Genomic DNA, 18,199 nt, shown 5'->3' on the forward strand with positions numbered 1-18,199 from the left:
GCATCAGAGCAGTATTTTAGACTTGGGCCCTTAGCTAGGTCATCACATGTTCGTAAGCTAAAACCAACGCACCAATGTGCACCATTTTATCGCTCAGCCAACAAGTCATTTTTGGCTGCATAGGCTTTGTTACCTGACGGCACTAATTTTTGAAGCAAACAACGTTTGTTTCCATAACTATGCCCGTTACTCGTAGAGTAAAAGGATATACTATATTCGTTTAGAAGTGTGTAACAGGTACTTTTATGTGTTTGAATATACTCGTATATGTATAATATATATACGACAGCGAAAATATGCGTTTTGTTTAAACAATATTAAACAATAAGAAGACCGAGTTGCAGACTCCGATATAAACTGCGATCACGTCGGGGTCACCAAATGGTTATGGGGTAGACAACCAATATGTCACCCTTAGAGTTATAATCCGCTCCTCGCACGAATAGGTTATATTAATATATGATCTGTGTATTTGTGCTCTGGTTTATTTGGAGATGCAGACTGCCTAAGCAAAAGCTTGGCTTAAAAATGTAACCATATAGGCATAAGCTTACAAAAGTAGTTTAGCTGAATAGATAACGTGACAGCTTTAAAGAGAGAAGAAAGCGAAAGAGAAGAAGAAGCGAAAACAGAGACGCGAAGAGCGCTGCAGGTGCAGTGGTATCCCGATGCGCACATTACTAGGTGATGTCGATATGCTCGAAACACCTTGACTGTAAAAACCTAACAAATCAATATAAACTGTCCAACTATTCGAGGGAACTGTTATCATTGCCACACGCGTTAAGAGAATTTTTGCAATAGCGGTTGCCTTGTTTCAGTTCTGTGGCATTTTATGTTATAAACATTTATAAAAATTTATGTGTATTCAAACTAATTTACAATTAGATAATTAGTACTTAATAATAACAATGCATGGTTTAAGTTCTCAGTCCAGCTAACCATTCGTAAAAGTAAGTAATCCAGTTTTCTGCCTTCCTTCTTTTTTTTCAAAATAGTGTTTGTAGACTTCCTGGGCTTTTTGTATCTGCATTCTAGCTTTCTCAAAGTCTTTCATCAATTCTTGTTCCAGGACCGTAGTAAGCTTGTGTGTAATTTGGGACAACATCGAATGTGATGCGAATCATGTGAGTTGCTGGTCTTTTGAACTTCGGCAACGAACCTATACCATTTAGTTGTATTGTCTGCAAAAAGTTTAATAATGATGGACAGTATAACTTCGTTAACTCTCTCATTCTTGCCCATTTCCTATGGCTACACCAGTTGTTGTTTATACGAGCAGAATCGCATTCTGCATTACGAACTCTTCAAAAGCGTCTGCGGTGAAAGCTTTTTCTCTATTTGTCACTTTACGAACTCCTCAAAAGGGTCTGATGTGCAAGCTGCTCCTCTATCTGTCGCGATTCTAGCAGGATCATTAAGCACTTTATGCATGTGGCGATAGCCTGTGATACCTTTCGTTCTATGTGCGGGATAAAAAATTTCAGTCTGTGCATCGTTTTCGTTATGGTAAAGTGTCTTCAGTTATAATCTTATGGTCCATTGCCTAGGGTACAACGAGGTCGAAAACATCAACATGTTCGTACAAAACATCTTGTTTTAGAGTATATCCTTGGCATGGTCCATTCTCCAAGATAAATAAGATTGCATTAATAAACACTTCCATTCGTTGTGCTTTCTTAATGCATGCTGGTACTTCGGTTACCCAACAGGAGATTATTTGGAAATCGGCTTAGTCTACATGCTGCAGAGACAAAATCCATTACGCAACCTGGAGAGGAACATCCTTCTTCTTTACAGTATGGGTAAACGCTGGCAAGTCAGTTACTAATACAAAGTTTACAACCATCAAGTAGTGTCTAAACTTTTCAATCCCCAAGTGTGCTGTTTATTGAATGATATTGGGTGAACCTTGGCGTCCATCTTAAATTTAGAATCCATTTTCAGTAGATTTGTTAATTGTCAACCAATGTGTGCGTATCCTCTTATGAAATTGCGAAAAAAGTCAGTCAGCCTTTAAAACGACTGACTGCTTTAACTATTGGGCTTTTTGCAGTGGGCGATTCCAGTTTATAAACCAAGATCATAGATCGTATAACAGGCTCAAACTGTGGTGGAATGTTGATTTCAAAATCGGTTTCGACTATATACCATCCACTATGTACCGGATAACTGAGTTCATATCCACACCTGCAACGAGCGCAGCAAAATGCCTCATCTGCAAAACGTATTCATGAACTTTCAAAACGTAGTCTCATATATTTTTCTTGCCCACCTTTTGTGCTTCAGCGCTGGCGTATCCTTGGTCATTTTACTGAGTTCTTGTACATATCCATGCTTTTCATCCAGAACGTAGGCATCTGCATTTTTTTTTAAAGAACTTTTTTCTTGCAATGTATGCTTAGAAACTTTATATTTGTCACTACTCTAAGATTACTCAAAGCCAATTTTTCGTCTTCCTAATGTTTTTTTGCTTCCCACATATAGATTTTTTTTCCCTTTCCCTTTTTTCCCCTTTTTTGTGCCTGTTGCACTGCTGGTTTCGTAGCAGCTTTTTTCGGTGTATATGTAGCTTTTGCGTATTTCCTCTTCTCATATTTTACCGCACGGCTTTACACAAATGCAAGTTCAGCTTCTTATTTATAGAGTAACTTTTCATATTATTTTATAGTACATTTAACTGTTCATTAGGATTACCATTAAGTTTCAGCGCCTCAATCACGCCTGATACGTTACGGTTAGGCAAGATTGAGCCCCCAAATGTTAATATATTTTTATAGTTTATTTATAATTATATAAGTTTTTATGTAGTAATAACAATGTATGTCTAAGATCTAACTTCAGCTATCCATTTACTTCGGCGTATTAGTCTCCTTGCCATAAAAAAGGACTTGGGCCGAGGGTTGCCAGCGTAAGCTCATCGTATACGGGTCGGCTAAAAAAAAGTTGGATATCATTCTCATTTTCATTCACAATTTCTTTTTGATTCGCATCATCTTTAAGGAAGTATGGTCCAATTAAGCCACGTGCCTATAAACCGCACCAAAACGTTGACTTTTTCTGCATGCCCTAATGTCTAATGTCTACTACATTGTTAGACATTTGGTAAGAAATTAGGTCACAATAGCCTGAATAACCGCTTTAATGGCTCGAATAAACTGACCATAATACGGAGGAAACGCACAATAAACTTTCTTAACAGACATCTTAACATAACATTTTGATAATGAAATTCAATAATATTCAAGCGTTGTTCGCTTGTGAAACGTTTCATTGTTACATTAAAGACCAAACTGAAGATGTTCGACTGTGTACTACTGCCACAATATATAATAGTTAAAAAATCACCCTTTATATGCCAAAATGTCTTTGATAGTCGAGGGACTTAACTATCGCATTATCTCTTTTTTTACATATATAAATTATTTCAATTTCCTCAAATACACTAATTTCAGTAAACATTCATCAACCTAAACAATATGGACAAGAAAAGACTAAAAAGCCATCTGGGACCATACCATCACCAAGTACACCCTGGATATTCACAAATACGGGATCTCCATGGCCAGCGCGAACTTCGAATGCGACAGTTGCATTGGTCATATCTTTTTGGTTGCTTTTCTGGTGTGTGTCACTCTTTAGCCTGAAATGCAAGAAGAGTTATTCACCAAGTTGTTGTTTTCAAAAGAAGATTATTTGTTGAAGCGGTATGTATATTCAAAAACTATTGTGTGCATTTCATAATTATAACAGTTATAAAATGTATGTTTTGGCAACAAATCTGAAGTTGTTTTTAAGCACGATTATGAACGATAAAGTAGTAGTAGTACTATCAGCATACAAATAATAATACATTTTGGAAGGTGAATTTAAAGAATTCCTAGTTAAGGAAAATATACACAGTTGCCAATTAAAAGCTTGCCTAATTGGCATTTAATAAAACTATTTTTAACAAGAAAGAACGATATAGTCGAGTTCCCCGACTATCTGTTACTCGTTACTTAGCTAATGGAAGTGCGAAGGAGAGACTTCAACACTAACAGTTTTTAGCGGTTTGAGGGCGTGCAAAACGATTTATGGCAAATGGAAGAAATTTGAAAAACTAATAAGAAATGTGAAAAAATATCAAAACATTTTTCAAAAGTGTGGGCGTGGCAGTTTTTATCGGTTTGTAGGCTTTAGGGTGGGCGTGGCAAAAAGTTTTTTGCCAAATCAATAAAAATTTACAGGATAAATAAAAAAAATAAAAAATGTCAAAACTTTTTTGACAAGTGTGGGCAAAGCAGCTTTGGGCGCTTTGTGGGCGTTGGACTTGCACTTGCGCTGCGTCCATGTCTCTGGAGTATGTATGCTTAATCTCAAATTTCTAGCTTTTATAGTTCCTGAGATCCCGACGTTCATACGGACGGACAGAAAGACGGACGGACAGAGGGACATGGCCAGATCGACTCGGCCTTTAATCCTGATCAAGAATAAATATACTACATATGGTCGGAAACGCTTCCTTATGCCTGTTTTAACATACATTTTTTTTAAATATCTTTTCAACAAAATACAGCCTGTGCAGTGTTCAAAAGATAGGGCTGTATAAACTGAGCTGTTTAAAGATGTTTCCAGCCATATAAGGTATACATAGTGTATAGTGGATAGCTCGTAGTGTAGTGGATAGCGCAACTACCTATCAATCACGAGGTCGTGGGTTCAAACCCCACCCATGACGGGAGCATGGCCACACAAACTTTCCTCTCAAAAATTACTTTTCTAGTTTTTTGAAAGTATTATTCCATCCAAAATGCCTAATGCAACATTCTTCGGCAACTTCCTCTTGCCCCACCGCCTCACCCCCTCTCCACGCTATATGGAGTAAAACGGGGTCCCCCACATAGTTATCAAGTGCACCCTGTGTTCTGCGAACAGCAACAACACCCAGCACGGCCTGACGCCTTACCAGACTGTTCGCTTTTCTACGACTAGCAACATCACCGTAGACGCCACTCCCCGATGACTTTAGGTGGCAGCCCCATCACTGGGATAAGCCGCATCTGGCCAATCACCAGATCTGTCGAAAAACTTAATCGATTACCGAGACAAATACGGACAATTGAACATAAACGGCCCCCCAAATTCGATGACGACCATAGGCATATCATAACGGACACGAATTGGACAATGGGCAACACAATATTTCCACACAAAGATGTCCACAAATACTCCTGGACATCTCCTAGTGGTAACACGCGGAACCACATCGACCACATTTGCATTAGCAGGAAATGGAGACACTGACTACTGGACGTACGGAACAAAAGAGGAGCATCTATAAACAGTGATCATGAGTTGGTCATTGGAGAACTTGAAATAAAGTTGAACCGCAACTACTCAAGGAATACTGATAACATACTGATAGAGACTCCACTCTGAAGACGAGAATGACGTCCACATTGCGGGAACAGCTGATCCCTCTAGAAGACCACCCATGGGAGTACACCTGCAGACATCTAAGGACCGCAGCTGAGCAAATAATTGGGTTGCAACAACGCGGAAGAGCAGACTGGATATCTGAAGGGACCTGGGACCTGATTAGAAGGAGGAACAAGGTGGACCAGCTCACACAAAACCGTGATGAATATCGCAAACTGTGCAGAGCTGTGAAAAGAGCGGCCAGAAAGGACAAACGAGCGCTACTGGATAGACTTGCGACAGACGCAGAACGAGCAGCCGGCGAGAACAATATGCGCTCGTTATACCAGCAGATTGCACGGATTGCCGGAACCCACCACAGGCGGAACCAGCCAGTCAGAGACCTAGAAGGCAACCTCTTATCCAATGATGATGCACAGATCCGGATGTGGCGCCAACACTTCATGGGAATTAGCCACACCACATCACCAAACGTGGCTACGGACTACAGAAGCATTGCGCCACCAAGTGGGAATACCAGGATACCCTCTGCACCCCCAAATGTAAGAGAGATTGTGAATGCAATAAAGAAGCTGAAGCACAACAGGGCAGCCGGCCAGGACAACATACCAGCCGAACTGCTTCAAGTTGACCCTCAGCTGATGGCTGATACGCTGCATCCATATGGGAAGGCGAGACTGTGCCTGACTCCTGGAAAAGCGGAATCATCGTGAAGCTCTCCAAGAAAGGCGACCTTAGCGACTGTAACAACTGGAGAGGGATAACACTGCTCAACACTAGCTAAAAAATCCTTGCTCCACTACTGAACGAAAGCCTCCAGGAAAAAATTGAGCCAACAATCCGAGACGAACAGGCAGGCTTCAGACCACACAGGAGTTGCGTAGACCAAGCTGTGGAATGGAGAGACCCGCTTTACCTCCTGTTCATCGACTTCAAGAAGGCATTCGACTCAGGTTAAAGAGCAGCAATATGGCGATCACTTACAAGAAAAGGAGTACCTGCAAACCTCATCGCCATCATCAAATCGATGTATGACGATGCCAACCGGGCGGTACTGCACAACGGGATAACAAGTGCACCTTTCCAGACGAACACCGGAATTCGGCAAGGATGCCCGCTATCACCTCTACTCTTCAACATCGTGGTCGACGAGTTAATGAGCAAAGTATGCTCGTCCAAGCTCGGAATTACGTGGAAACTCACCAGACACCTTGAGGACTTGGACTATGTAGACGACATCTGTCTTATCTCTCGGCGACAGAGAGATCGCCATCTTCCCATACCTTGGCTCCATCATATCCAACAGTGGAGGAGTGGATGATGATGTCTCGAGTCGTCTTGGCAAAGCCTGCTCAGCATTTGGGAGACTTTGCCGCATATGGAGAGACAGACAAATCAGCCGACGAACAAATCTCCGGATCTACAATGCGTGTGTGAAATCCATTCTGCTATACGGAAGTGAGACATGGCTCGCAACGATGAAAATAACGCAGAAGCTGCAGGTGTTCAGCAAAAAAAAGCCTGAGAATCATTTGTGGGGTATTCTGGCCAAACAGAATAGCCAACACCGTCCGCGTTACGGGCGAGCTCGTAAAAATATATTCTTGATCAGGATCAATAGCCGTGTGGAAGTCGCCATTTCCGTCTGTCCGTATAAACGTCCGATCTCAAGTACTACAAAAGCTAGAGTTTTGAGACTAAGATTGAAATTGTTTCCACGCCCAAAAACCGCCCAAAACTGCCACGCCCACACTTTTGTAAAATGTATTAATATTTTTGTATTTTAATTACTCTTCTAAATATTTATCGATTTAATAACAAATCATTTTGCCACGCCCACTCTAACGTTCGCAAACCCCGAATAATTAAACACTAACTATACTAATCACACACAAATTTTTAATTTTTTGTTTAGTTTATTAATTTTTTCCCAATTTCTATCTATATTCCATATGATGAACTCTTTAACTTTAACTCTTTAAGTCGGGGAACTCAACTATAGCATTCCCTCATGTTTTATTATTAATATTTAGCAAAATATGTGTGTGTGTGGTATTAAACTTTATGAGTTTAGTAAAGTGTGTTCGTTCAATGCCTACTAGCCTACTTGCCTACTTGCACTTCTGGCTTGTTTCTTATTCGTCACGAACTCTTTCACGAGCTACAGTGGATGTTTTCAAAGGACTCTCACCATCGCCCACTTTCTCAGCATCATACCTGCCATGCTTGAGAACTTGCTTGTTTGTAAGGACCAAGAAACTTTCCATTTAATTTATGTTTTTGGTCTCTGTCAAGAGAAAACATACGACGCGGCTTAGAGCGTCTACATGCTTCATCATAGCCGTATAAAAACATTGACTAAACCTATTTCGATGATGTAACCAAGCTCAACCCTACTCCGAAAGATCTGACACTTGGCCCAGTTATTTCCCAACTCTGTATTGTAACCTTTTACGTATTTACTTAGAATGGTGTCCATATAGACATATACGTCATCAGATTTAATGAGTTCTCTTAGATCTGCCATTATAAATCTGGTAAGCAACCTCTGGTAAGTGAACCTCTGCCAATACGCTTTTTAAAGTTCCACAATTACGTACATCATGAACAAAAGGCTTTGGTGCTCAACTGAGAAATTTTTTTGCATATATGAACACTTGCGACTGACTCCATTCCACCGTAAGTGCACACTATTCAAATTCTTCGATCCACTGATTAATGTCTGGTGAATTAGTTCATTAACACTGAGACACACTTCCTTAAACATCCTTCAATGTGAACTATGACCTGCCTGCACATTTTTAGAAGTTACTGATCCAACAAACTCATCTTCCTCCTGATCATTATCTACTTCGAATTCAACATCATCAATTTTATCCAAAATCCAGCCATAGTGAGCAAGCAGTCTGCTTTGCAAATCCCGTTTCCTTCTATTTTTAATTCTGTTAATTTTTAGTAAGCTTGCAACTAGAAGTGTTAGTCTTGCCTTTTTAACTTAAATATAGTAATGAATAATGAATGGTTATCCAATATAATAGTTTACATCAAATATGCCCCTTTTCCCAAAAATGCAACTCCACTAAAAAACGATAATTTACAATACTGCTAAACTTAACAGTACGTAATATTCAACTCCTGTTATTGAAATATCACAATTACGTTATATTAGGTTAGGTTAGATTAGGTCGGAAGGCCCTCACGGGGTCGCGCATAGGCTAATATGGCCCGTAGCTGTCCGAATGTTTCTTTATGGACCTAGAGAATGTTTTCGAAATCTTTTAGGATCGAGGTATTTTTTTCGAAGGCAAGTAGAGGCAACTTCTATCGATGCCAGAACCGGAGCGCCTAGGTAGTTTATTCTTGCCCTTGTTAGGGTCGGACATTTGCAAATGAGATGCTCCATCTTTTGATTGCCTCGAATTCATCGCATTCGCATTAATACGTTATATTAATCCGTTTAATTAAATCCGCTGCCAATCGCTTACTGCCAAATCAATTAATTTTCTGCCACTCATTAATGTTGCAACTGTCGGATTGTCATATTGACAAACTCGTTCATCTCCTTCTCTAGATCGGCTTGCTCTTCGATCACAGACACCACCACTAGCACCACCTCTTTAGATGCTCCTTGGGATCCACCACTACAACTTGTAGCTATGCTTCCTTTACTTGAGTTGACCAGCGTCTCTTCTTATGTACAACTTCTGCGTTCCACCATCCACCAAAACTGATTCACGCCTTGCACTTTGTGTATCTGACCCCCAACCACGATCCTGTTTGTTGCTTTTGGACGCCCATGTTGGGCTCTGATGTTGTACTTTTTACGTCAGCATATGTCATGGATAAGGACTTGGGCCGAGAGAGAGGCATCTGATGTTCAGGTATCAAGTTACCAGCGTTAGCTCGTCGTATTCGGGTCATAGGATCTTGGTAAGCCTGTTAAAAATCCCTGGCTCTTGTCTTTGCGCATCAAAAACCAGCTGATGCTCTCCGCTGAAGAGTCATTTTTATTTATAACAAGAGATAACGCTATAGTCGAGTTCCCCGACTATCTGATACCCGTTACTCAGCTAGTGGAAGTGCGAAGGAGAATCTTCAACACTGACAGTTTTTGTCGGTTTGAGGGCGTTAGAGTGGGCGTGGCAAAAAGTTTTTTGGCAAATCGATAGAATATTACAAGACTAATACAAAACTGAAAAAATATCAAAACATTTTTCAAAAGTGTGGGCGTGGCAGCTTTGGGCGGTTTGTGGGCGTTTCGTTAGAAATTTATAAGACTAATACAAAAATGAAAAAATATCGAAACATTTTTCAAAAGTGTGGGCGTGGCAGCTTTGGGCGGTTTGTGGGCGTTAGAGTGGGCGTGGCAAAAAGTTGTTTGGCAAATCGTTAGAAAATTACAACACTAATACAAAAATGAAAAAATATCAAAACATTTTTCAAAAGTGTGGACGTGGCAGTTTTGGGCGGTTTGTGGGCGTTAGAGTGGCCGTGGCAACATGAATCAACAAACTTGCGCTGCGTCTATGTCCCTGGAGTCCGTATGTTTAATCTCAACATTCTAGCTTTCGTAGTTCCTGAGATCTCGACGTTCATACGGACAGACGGACGGACAGACGGACGGACAGACGGACGGACAGACGGACATGGACAGATCGACTCGGCTACTGATCCTGATCAAGAATATATATACTTTATATGGTCGGAAACGCTTCCTTCTGCCTGTTACATACTTTTCAACGAATCTAGTATACCCTTTTACTCTACGAGTAACGGGTATAAAAATATAATTTATTAAACATTTAATTTGAAATGCAATTCATTGCTTGGAAGGGGCTAATAAAAAGGTATTTCTTTGCCTAATACACTTTGGTACACGGCGATGCCGTGTATCGTACGGCTCGAATCGCGGGAAGAAAGACGCGATATAGAAGACAGTAAAGGACGAGGAAATATTATATATGTATATAGTAGTAAGATCTAAGAATTCGTTAATAACGTTAGTATTGATCGCTTTAAAAATGGCAGAAAGTCAGAATTAGAGATAATAGGATAGAATCTATTATAGTCAGAACATAATACTCTGTAGGAATCATGCAACTCATAGTTAGATCTAGATTGATTTAAAATTAGAGGTACGTAATTTCTAGTAAATCTGCTTGGAACAGTGAAGTTTAGCCGACTAACCAAGTCGGGACTATCCACTTCACCACGAATAAGGTTAAAAATAAAGATTGTTCCAAGCATCGTTCTACGGTTAGCTAAGGAGGGTAAGTTAATTAACATTAATCTACTTGAATAAGGAGGTAATCTAAGGTTTGCATCCCAATTAAGGCGCCGTAAGGCAAAAAGTAAGAAGTTCTTTTGAACCGATTCAATGCGGTGCGAGTGAACTTCATATTGTGGACTCCAAACAGGTGATCCATACTCGAGGACTAGAGAAATAAATAAGGTATTGGTCATGTTAGGATCATCAAATTCCTTTGACCACCCTTTTATAAAACCAAGCACACCCCTGGCAAAATAGACGAAAAATGGTCTGCACATTTAAGGTTAGGGTCCAGAAGAGCACCAAGATCATCAACATGTGTTATTCTGTCCAAAGAGCACCCACTTAAAGTGTAAGTCGCGTGCATTGAGTTGGCACGACAAAAGGTCATAACTTTACACTTAGAGCCATTTAAGTTTAATACGTTATCACGGCACGAGGTTTGAAAGCAATCTAGATCAGATAAGATCAGATCTAGATAAGTCCAAATGGCAAGAAATGTCCTTATATTGCAAGCATAATTGACCTACAAAGGTGCTGCAAATGAGGAGTGATAACGTTTTCAAAAAGCTTAGGTATATCAGACAATTTGGAGATTCCTCTGTAATTGCTTGCATCCGATTTGCTACCTTTTTTATCTAGAGGGATCACAAAGGACTCCTTCCATATTTGGGGGAAATGTGTAGATTCCAGATATAAGTTAAACAGTTTTAGTAGAGGTTTGCACAAGGCTTCCGCACAGAATCTAAGCACACAGCCAGGAATTCCGTCGGGACCTGGCGAATAGACAGGCTTAACTCGCTGAAGATCATAAAGCAGTGAGCTTTCGTTTAAAGTGGGACATAATATTAAATTTGACTTTGATACCGCGTAAGAGTAAGGCCGTTCGGAATGAGGTAACGTAGAATATGTGGTTTGAAAAAACTTGGAAAAATATATCGGCTATTGCCTGATCCGATGTTACCGAAGTATTTTCAAAAAATAGCGAGGAAGGGTAACTGGTTGTTTTGCGCTTAGTGTTAACGAAATTATAAAACTGTTTTATATATAAAAGATATAAAGAGAATATGGGAACCGTGTTTCATCAAACTTACCCCACACTAATCCCGGGTGATGAGATCTCGACGCGTTGAATCCTGGGTGCTACTAGACAAGCAATATTTTACATACACATTTACTTGCGCCAACATATTATGGGTAAAATCAAACGTTACACACATAAAACAAAATAACATGTAGAAAAGTAGTTTCTTTGGTTATGTATGTATGATCTTATGTATGTTTCACCGCGGCACGCTCCAACAGACGGTCTAATTCTCCAATTCCATTTGTTTTGGGTGCTATGGTTTTCCCTTTATTTTGGCTGGCATTTAAAAATGCTTCGATGTACTGTTTTCTGTTGCTCTTTCTTCAGACTTTTAATCCTCGGCTATAATTATTTAAGTTGAACTTTTTATTGGCACTGTACTGTTTATGGTTTGTTACGCGGACTCCGGCTTTTTCAGTTCGGTTTTTTAGGTCATAGACTTATGTTGAATGTGGAATGCTGGAAACGATATTTTGCTTTGGAATCGTAGCTGCCCATCTTGGAACTTTCTGTCTATTGGTTTGAAAAGCAGGTCTTCCTTAACAAGAATTCCTTTTGCATTCACCGTATCATTCAAGTCCAGAATTCTTGAGTCCCTGAATTTCATTCAGGATCTGAGAGAATGGGTCCTATCTAGACTAGATCTCTAACGTCTGTAAATCTCTATCTCTCTAGACTGTCTTTTTACGAGACTGTCCTCTCCAGAAAGCGTCTCCCCTCGTGACTGTCTTCTCTCGAAAATGTCTTCTCCCGAGAGTGTCCCCTCTAGAGATTGTCTTCTTTCGAGGCCCTCTTTTCTAAAGGCTGTCTATACTATTCTCATAATCGGTGCCATGGCTAAGTGTTCCCACATATGAATAATATTTTACTATTGAAATATAAGCCTATTTTGGGAGTTACTGAAGTAAAATTTCCATGGACACTCGTTTACTATCGAACTGCATTTTCTTTATTGCAGTTCATGGGAAAAACAACCAATATGCCAGCCCTAGGATTATAATGAATATGAACGTACAAATAGGTTACATTCATGTATTTGTATGCTCTGTTTTATTTGGAGATGCAGACTGGCTAAGCGAAGGCTTGGAGAGGTACGGTTCCAACTATCTTAAAATCGGATGGGCAGAACGGCTACTTTTGCGACGGCTCTCTTGATTAGTCCGGTAGTTGTACGGATCATAGCTATTCTGATGACGTCGTCCCCGTCGGGAATGGGACCGCCGAAGCTGCCATATTGGGCAGAAATCTCTTATCTGGGTTTTTGTCCATCTTAGCTTCCAAGCTCCTGTAACGACGACGAGCCATGCAATAGGAATCCCCTCGAGATTGGAATCCTGAATAAGACAAGAGGCGAACAGAGTATTGACCATTCCCAAGTCAAGTGCAATTTTCATTGAATAGTTGCTCGCATCGCAAGTCTTCGGGCAACAAAGATGGCTTTGCCGAAGTTAAATCTTAAAATTCCCATAATCGCTTCACTATTGCGGTAAGTGTGTCATCATCAGAATGATCAGGGTCCTTGATGATGGCTGCAAAAAGCGATTTATTTAGCATAGTCCAAATCCCTCTACTTACTATCGAACCAAGATGGTTTCGTTGTGATTGATTGAAATAAGGTTCAGCGAGCGAAATGTTTTGGTGGTATCCTCCATGATGTTGCATTTATATTGAAATGGGGCTGATAATCCGTGATACTGTGAGTTAGAACAGCCGCGATGGCGCAAGAAATCATGGCAGAATCTCCGATCCCAGAATTCAAGGTTTGCGATCCTCTATGATTTAAACTCACTTGACTTGCGTTACGTTGACTAGATTATAGCAGTTGGAAGCAACGCGTAATCGATCGGTATAATATTTGAGGTTTTTGTGGAGGCCTTGATAACTTATGATCATGTTTGGGTCACATGACGGCTTATTTGTTTGAATAGCTTGTTAGATTGTACCATTGAAAAGGACAGTCAAAACTTTGCTATTTAGTGGAGGGACAACACGTAATCGATCGGTATAATATTTGAGGTTTTTGGTGGAGGCCTTGATAACTTATGATCATGTTTGGGTCACATGACGGCTTATTTGCTTGAATAGCTTGTTAGTTTGTACCATTGAAAAGGACAGTCAAAACTTTGCAATTTAGTGGAGGGACATTTGCTACCATATGAAGTATATAAATTCTCGAGTCTTTGTTTTATAACCACTTGCATATAAGTCGGAACGGCCGGTATGGACCACAATAGCATATACTGCCATATAACGAATAGAATCCTTCGTTAATTGTTTAAAAAAAATTACTACTTTGCTATATAAGACAGTATGTAATGTGATCAAAATCAGACTACTGTATAAATATAATATTAGTGCCAGCTGTGGCTGAAGCTAGGGTTTTTCTTTCCGAACAATGATTTTTTTTCGCACACGAGATAACTTTTGTAGAGTTAATTAGGGGCGAGCCAAGCTCATTTCAAGCAATCTGTTCTGTTTCATTAACTTGTTAATTTTCGAATATTAAAACTTTTACAAAAGTGTGGGCTTGGCTGTTTTATGCGGTTTATGGGCGTTAGGGTGGGTGTGGCAAAACGTTTTTCTGCAAATCAAAACAAATTTACAAGATCAATAAAAAATTTAAAAAAAAAAACAAAACATTTTCAAATGTGTGGGCGTAGCAGTCTTGAGAGTCTCTAGAGTCTGTATCTCAACTTTCTAGCTTTTATAGTTCCTGAGATCTTGACGTTCTTACGGACATGCAGACGAAAACGGCCAAATCGACTCGGCTATTGATCCTGCTCAAGAATATAAGTAACGTTTCCTTACAAAGAAAACATGACCTGACTCTCCTGGGACTAACTTTTGACTCTTGATGCAGAAAGAAAGTGTGACAGGCGGCGTCCAGGTGTCTGATTGTTTCTTCCCTACAGTTGGACTAATTGAATGGTCTTGCAGACAAAGGCATCAAAGAGAAGTCAAATCCAATTGTTTATCTGTGACGATATATGAGACCCCGATCTACCTACTTGATGAAATAATCAACCGAGTTTCTTCCTTATTTAACTTATTTACGTTGACGGCTACCTAAAGCGATTTATTGGACGAATGCGAAGTCCGTCTCGCAAAATAGTCTAATGGGCTTTTATGTTTAACCAAATTAATACAGGATTCTTTGATCCATATATGAATATCATTTACTCCCTGGTAAAAAATGACTCGGTTACTCCCAACCATCTAGTGGTTGGGTAAGCGCACGACTGTACAACTCATAATTTTTAAAAGAAGCAAATTACTCAGCTGTGCTTTAATAACTATCGAAGTGCATGAGCACCAAGTAAATCTTCACCCAGGCGTTTTCTTACTGTTCTTTATGGTAAGTAAAAAATTCTCGATCGACAACGCTGTCACACTTCTCAGCAAAAAATGGCTAATTTACTTCCACTTTTACTACGAATTGTTATTATTGCAAGTAAAATCGTCTGCAGTGTGCTATGACCCTGCAGCCACTCAATGGCATCATATGCACAATGGTTTGCATGGTCACATTGAAGTTGATTTCAAAAGTTCGGATTAAGAAAGCGATAGATAAACTTTCTTCAAGGTACTATCAATTATAAACGGATACCCTTCCTGGCAAGTTAATAAATGTAAACAGAGTAATAGGATTCAAAGAACTGGGCCAATGCATTTGTTTATGTTTTGAATTAACCTTATTTGTTTACAAGTGTTAGGTTTGCTAAATAAATCTCATAGCTCCCCTCATTTATTAAAGTAAGAATTTGACATTTTGTAACGTTTCCATTAATTAACCTTTTTTATATTTTAGCGCAATTTCACACTCCGCATCACTGTAATGCAAATGCTTCAGGAATTAACGACTTTAATAACTGAGCAATACATTTTATATTATGAACAATGATGCATTATTATAAATGCATTAATCAGGGAGAACTTTTAAATGACAACAATCAATTATTTTTATTTATATGTATTTAAAGTTTTATATAGTAATGTATTAGAAATATTGAGTGAATATCTTTATTTTTTAATTCTAATTAAAGCATTGTTATAATATTTAAAAGTATTGTAATATCACATAAAGAGCAAGGAGCCAAAAGACCCTATTAAATATTTATTATCATTATTGAAACCAAATGTATAAATGAATATATTAACAATATTGTATCTATAAAAATTACATTTAATTACTCAGAATGAAATTACAGGACAATAAAGTACTACATATACAAATTTACTATATAAAACAAAACAGAGTTTAACAAATTTTATTAATAAAGAGAAATACAATAAGTTTAACAAAAAAATTTTCGGTTATTGTATTTTACTGCATCGTCGGGTGAGTATACAAAAGTGAATTGAGCTTAAATATATAACCCAATAACTTTAAAAATTTGTTAAGTTTAATAAAAGATATTTTATACCTGATTAAAAGTGCAATAGTACTGCATTGTTTCCGGCACTTAGCTTGACCTCTCCTTAAGTTAGTTAAAAAATGGGCACCTTCTACTGAATGTTTATTCCGTTGGCTGCATGATGTGTCTGAAAAACGATTGGTTCTGCAAATTTTTTAATTCGTCTATTTTTTATCAGAATTACAAGGGGAATTGATCTGCCCTTGTCTGTCATCGAGATAAAAACTCAAAAATGGATTTAGAATTTATGATACTAGTACACCAAGCTGTAATATCTTGTTTTAAAAGATTTTAAAAGAATGTCGGACGGACGACTTCTGTGTTCAACCAGTGTTCATGCCGAACAAGAGTTTTTTTTACAACATTCCTACTACATCGCTATTTTGGCATCACCTTAAGTTGATGCTCCTTAGCCAGCTGCACTCTATGAAGCGGCAATCCGCAATATTACTAGTATTTAGTGAGAAATAAAACTTGAAAATAGCACAAGTGAAAATTAAACAAGAGAGAACGCTATAGTCGAGTTCCCCGACTATCTGATCCCCGTTACTCAGCTAGTGGAAGTGCGAAGGAGAGTCTTCAACACTGACAGTTTTTTTCGGTTTGCGGGCGTTAGAGTGGGCGTGGCAAAAAGTTTTTTGGCAAATCGATAGAAATTTACAAGTCAAATACAAAAATGAAAAAATATCAAAACATTTTTCAAAAGTGTGGGCGTGGCAGTATTATGCGGTTTGTGGGCGTTAGAGTGGCCGTGGCAACATGAATCAACAAACTTGCGCTGCGGTTATGTCTCTGGAGTCCGTATGTTTAATCTCAACTTTCTAGCTTTTGTAGTTCCTGAGATCTCGACGTTCATACGGACAGACGGACGGACAGACGGACATGGCCAGATCGACTCGGCTACTGATCCTGATCAAGAATATATATATATATATATATATAATAATAATATATATATTGTAACTTTTATATTTTTTTCGTGTTTCTTAATTCCGATCAAGTCCTTCTTCTGCCTGTACTATTACATTCATATCGATATCTATGTTCATTTTTTTTTTTTTTTTTTTTTTTTTTTTTTTTTTTTTTTTTTTTTTTTTTTACTTTTCAACGAATCTAGTATACCCTTTTACTCTACGAGTAACGGGTATACAAATTTAAAAACGGTCTGTCCCATAATTTTGATCTGCCTCAAAATTATTATTGACCCCAAGATTTATATGTGTCACACACCGCCCCGCTCTGCTGAAACTGGCTCCACATGTATAAAGAATTATTCATATACGCCTACTTCAAACTCCAAAGATCCTAGAAATCGTATTTGGTTCTCATTGTTCTAACAAAATCACTCTTAAACACTGTTATAAAAAAAACAAGAGAGAACGCTATAGTCGAGTTCCCCGACTATCTGATACCCGTAACTCAGCTGGTTGAAGTGCAAAGGAGAAATTTCCACACTGACAGTTTTTGGCGGTTTGTGGGCGTTAGAGTGGGCGTGCCAAAAAGATTTTTGACAAAACGAAAGAAATTTACAAGACTAACAAAAATGTGAAAAAATATCAACAACATTTTCAAAAGTGTGGGCGTGGCAGTTTTGCGCGGTTTGTGGGCGTTGTAATGGGCGTGGCAACATGGATCAAAAAACTTGCCCTGCGTCTATGTCTCTGGAGTCTGCATGCTGAATTTTCTAGCTTGTATAGTTGCTGAGATCTCGACGTTCATACCGACAGACGGACAGACGAACAGACATGGCCAGATCGACTCAGCTATTGATCCTGATCAAGAATATATATACTTTATATGGTTGGAAACGCTTCCTTCTGCCTGTTACATACTTTTCAACCAATCTAGTATACCTATTTACTCTGCGAGTAACGGGTATAAAAATGATGATAATATAATATTATAAGGGGCTTTATCGATAGGCTGCACCGAAGACATTGGAATAACAAGATGCGTAACGGCCATTTATTGATTTTGCACTATACAAAATAATTTTTGGGCGGCGAC

At 38.9% G+C, this 18,199-nt stretch overlaps 1 protein-coding gene across 1 annotated transcript in view; it reads left to right on the top strand.

Annotated features, from left to right (window-relative positions):
- LOC122624512 overlaps positions 1–15,720 on the top strand; it is a 183,622-nt gene extending 167,902 nt beyond the window's left edge. The window contains exons 7-8 of the mRNA XM_043804122.1: positions 3,456–3,707; positions 15,586–15,720. Of these exons, the coding sequence (XP_043660057.1) occupies positions 3,456–3,703 (248 nt within the window). The 3' untranslated portion in view covers positions 3,704–3,707; positions 15,586–15,720. The remainder of the gene's footprint in view (positions 1–3,455; positions 3,708–15,585) is intronic.
- Positions 15,721–18,199: the final 2,479 nt, after the last annotated feature.

Source organism: Drosophila teissieri, chromosome 2L, assembly GCF_016746235.2.
Source record: "Drosophila teissieri strain GT53w chromosome 2L, Prin_Dtei_1.1, whole genome shotgun sequence".
Classification (NCBI taxonomy): Eukaryota; Metazoa; Arthropoda; class Insecta; order Diptera; family Drosophilidae; genus Drosophila; species Drosophila teissieri.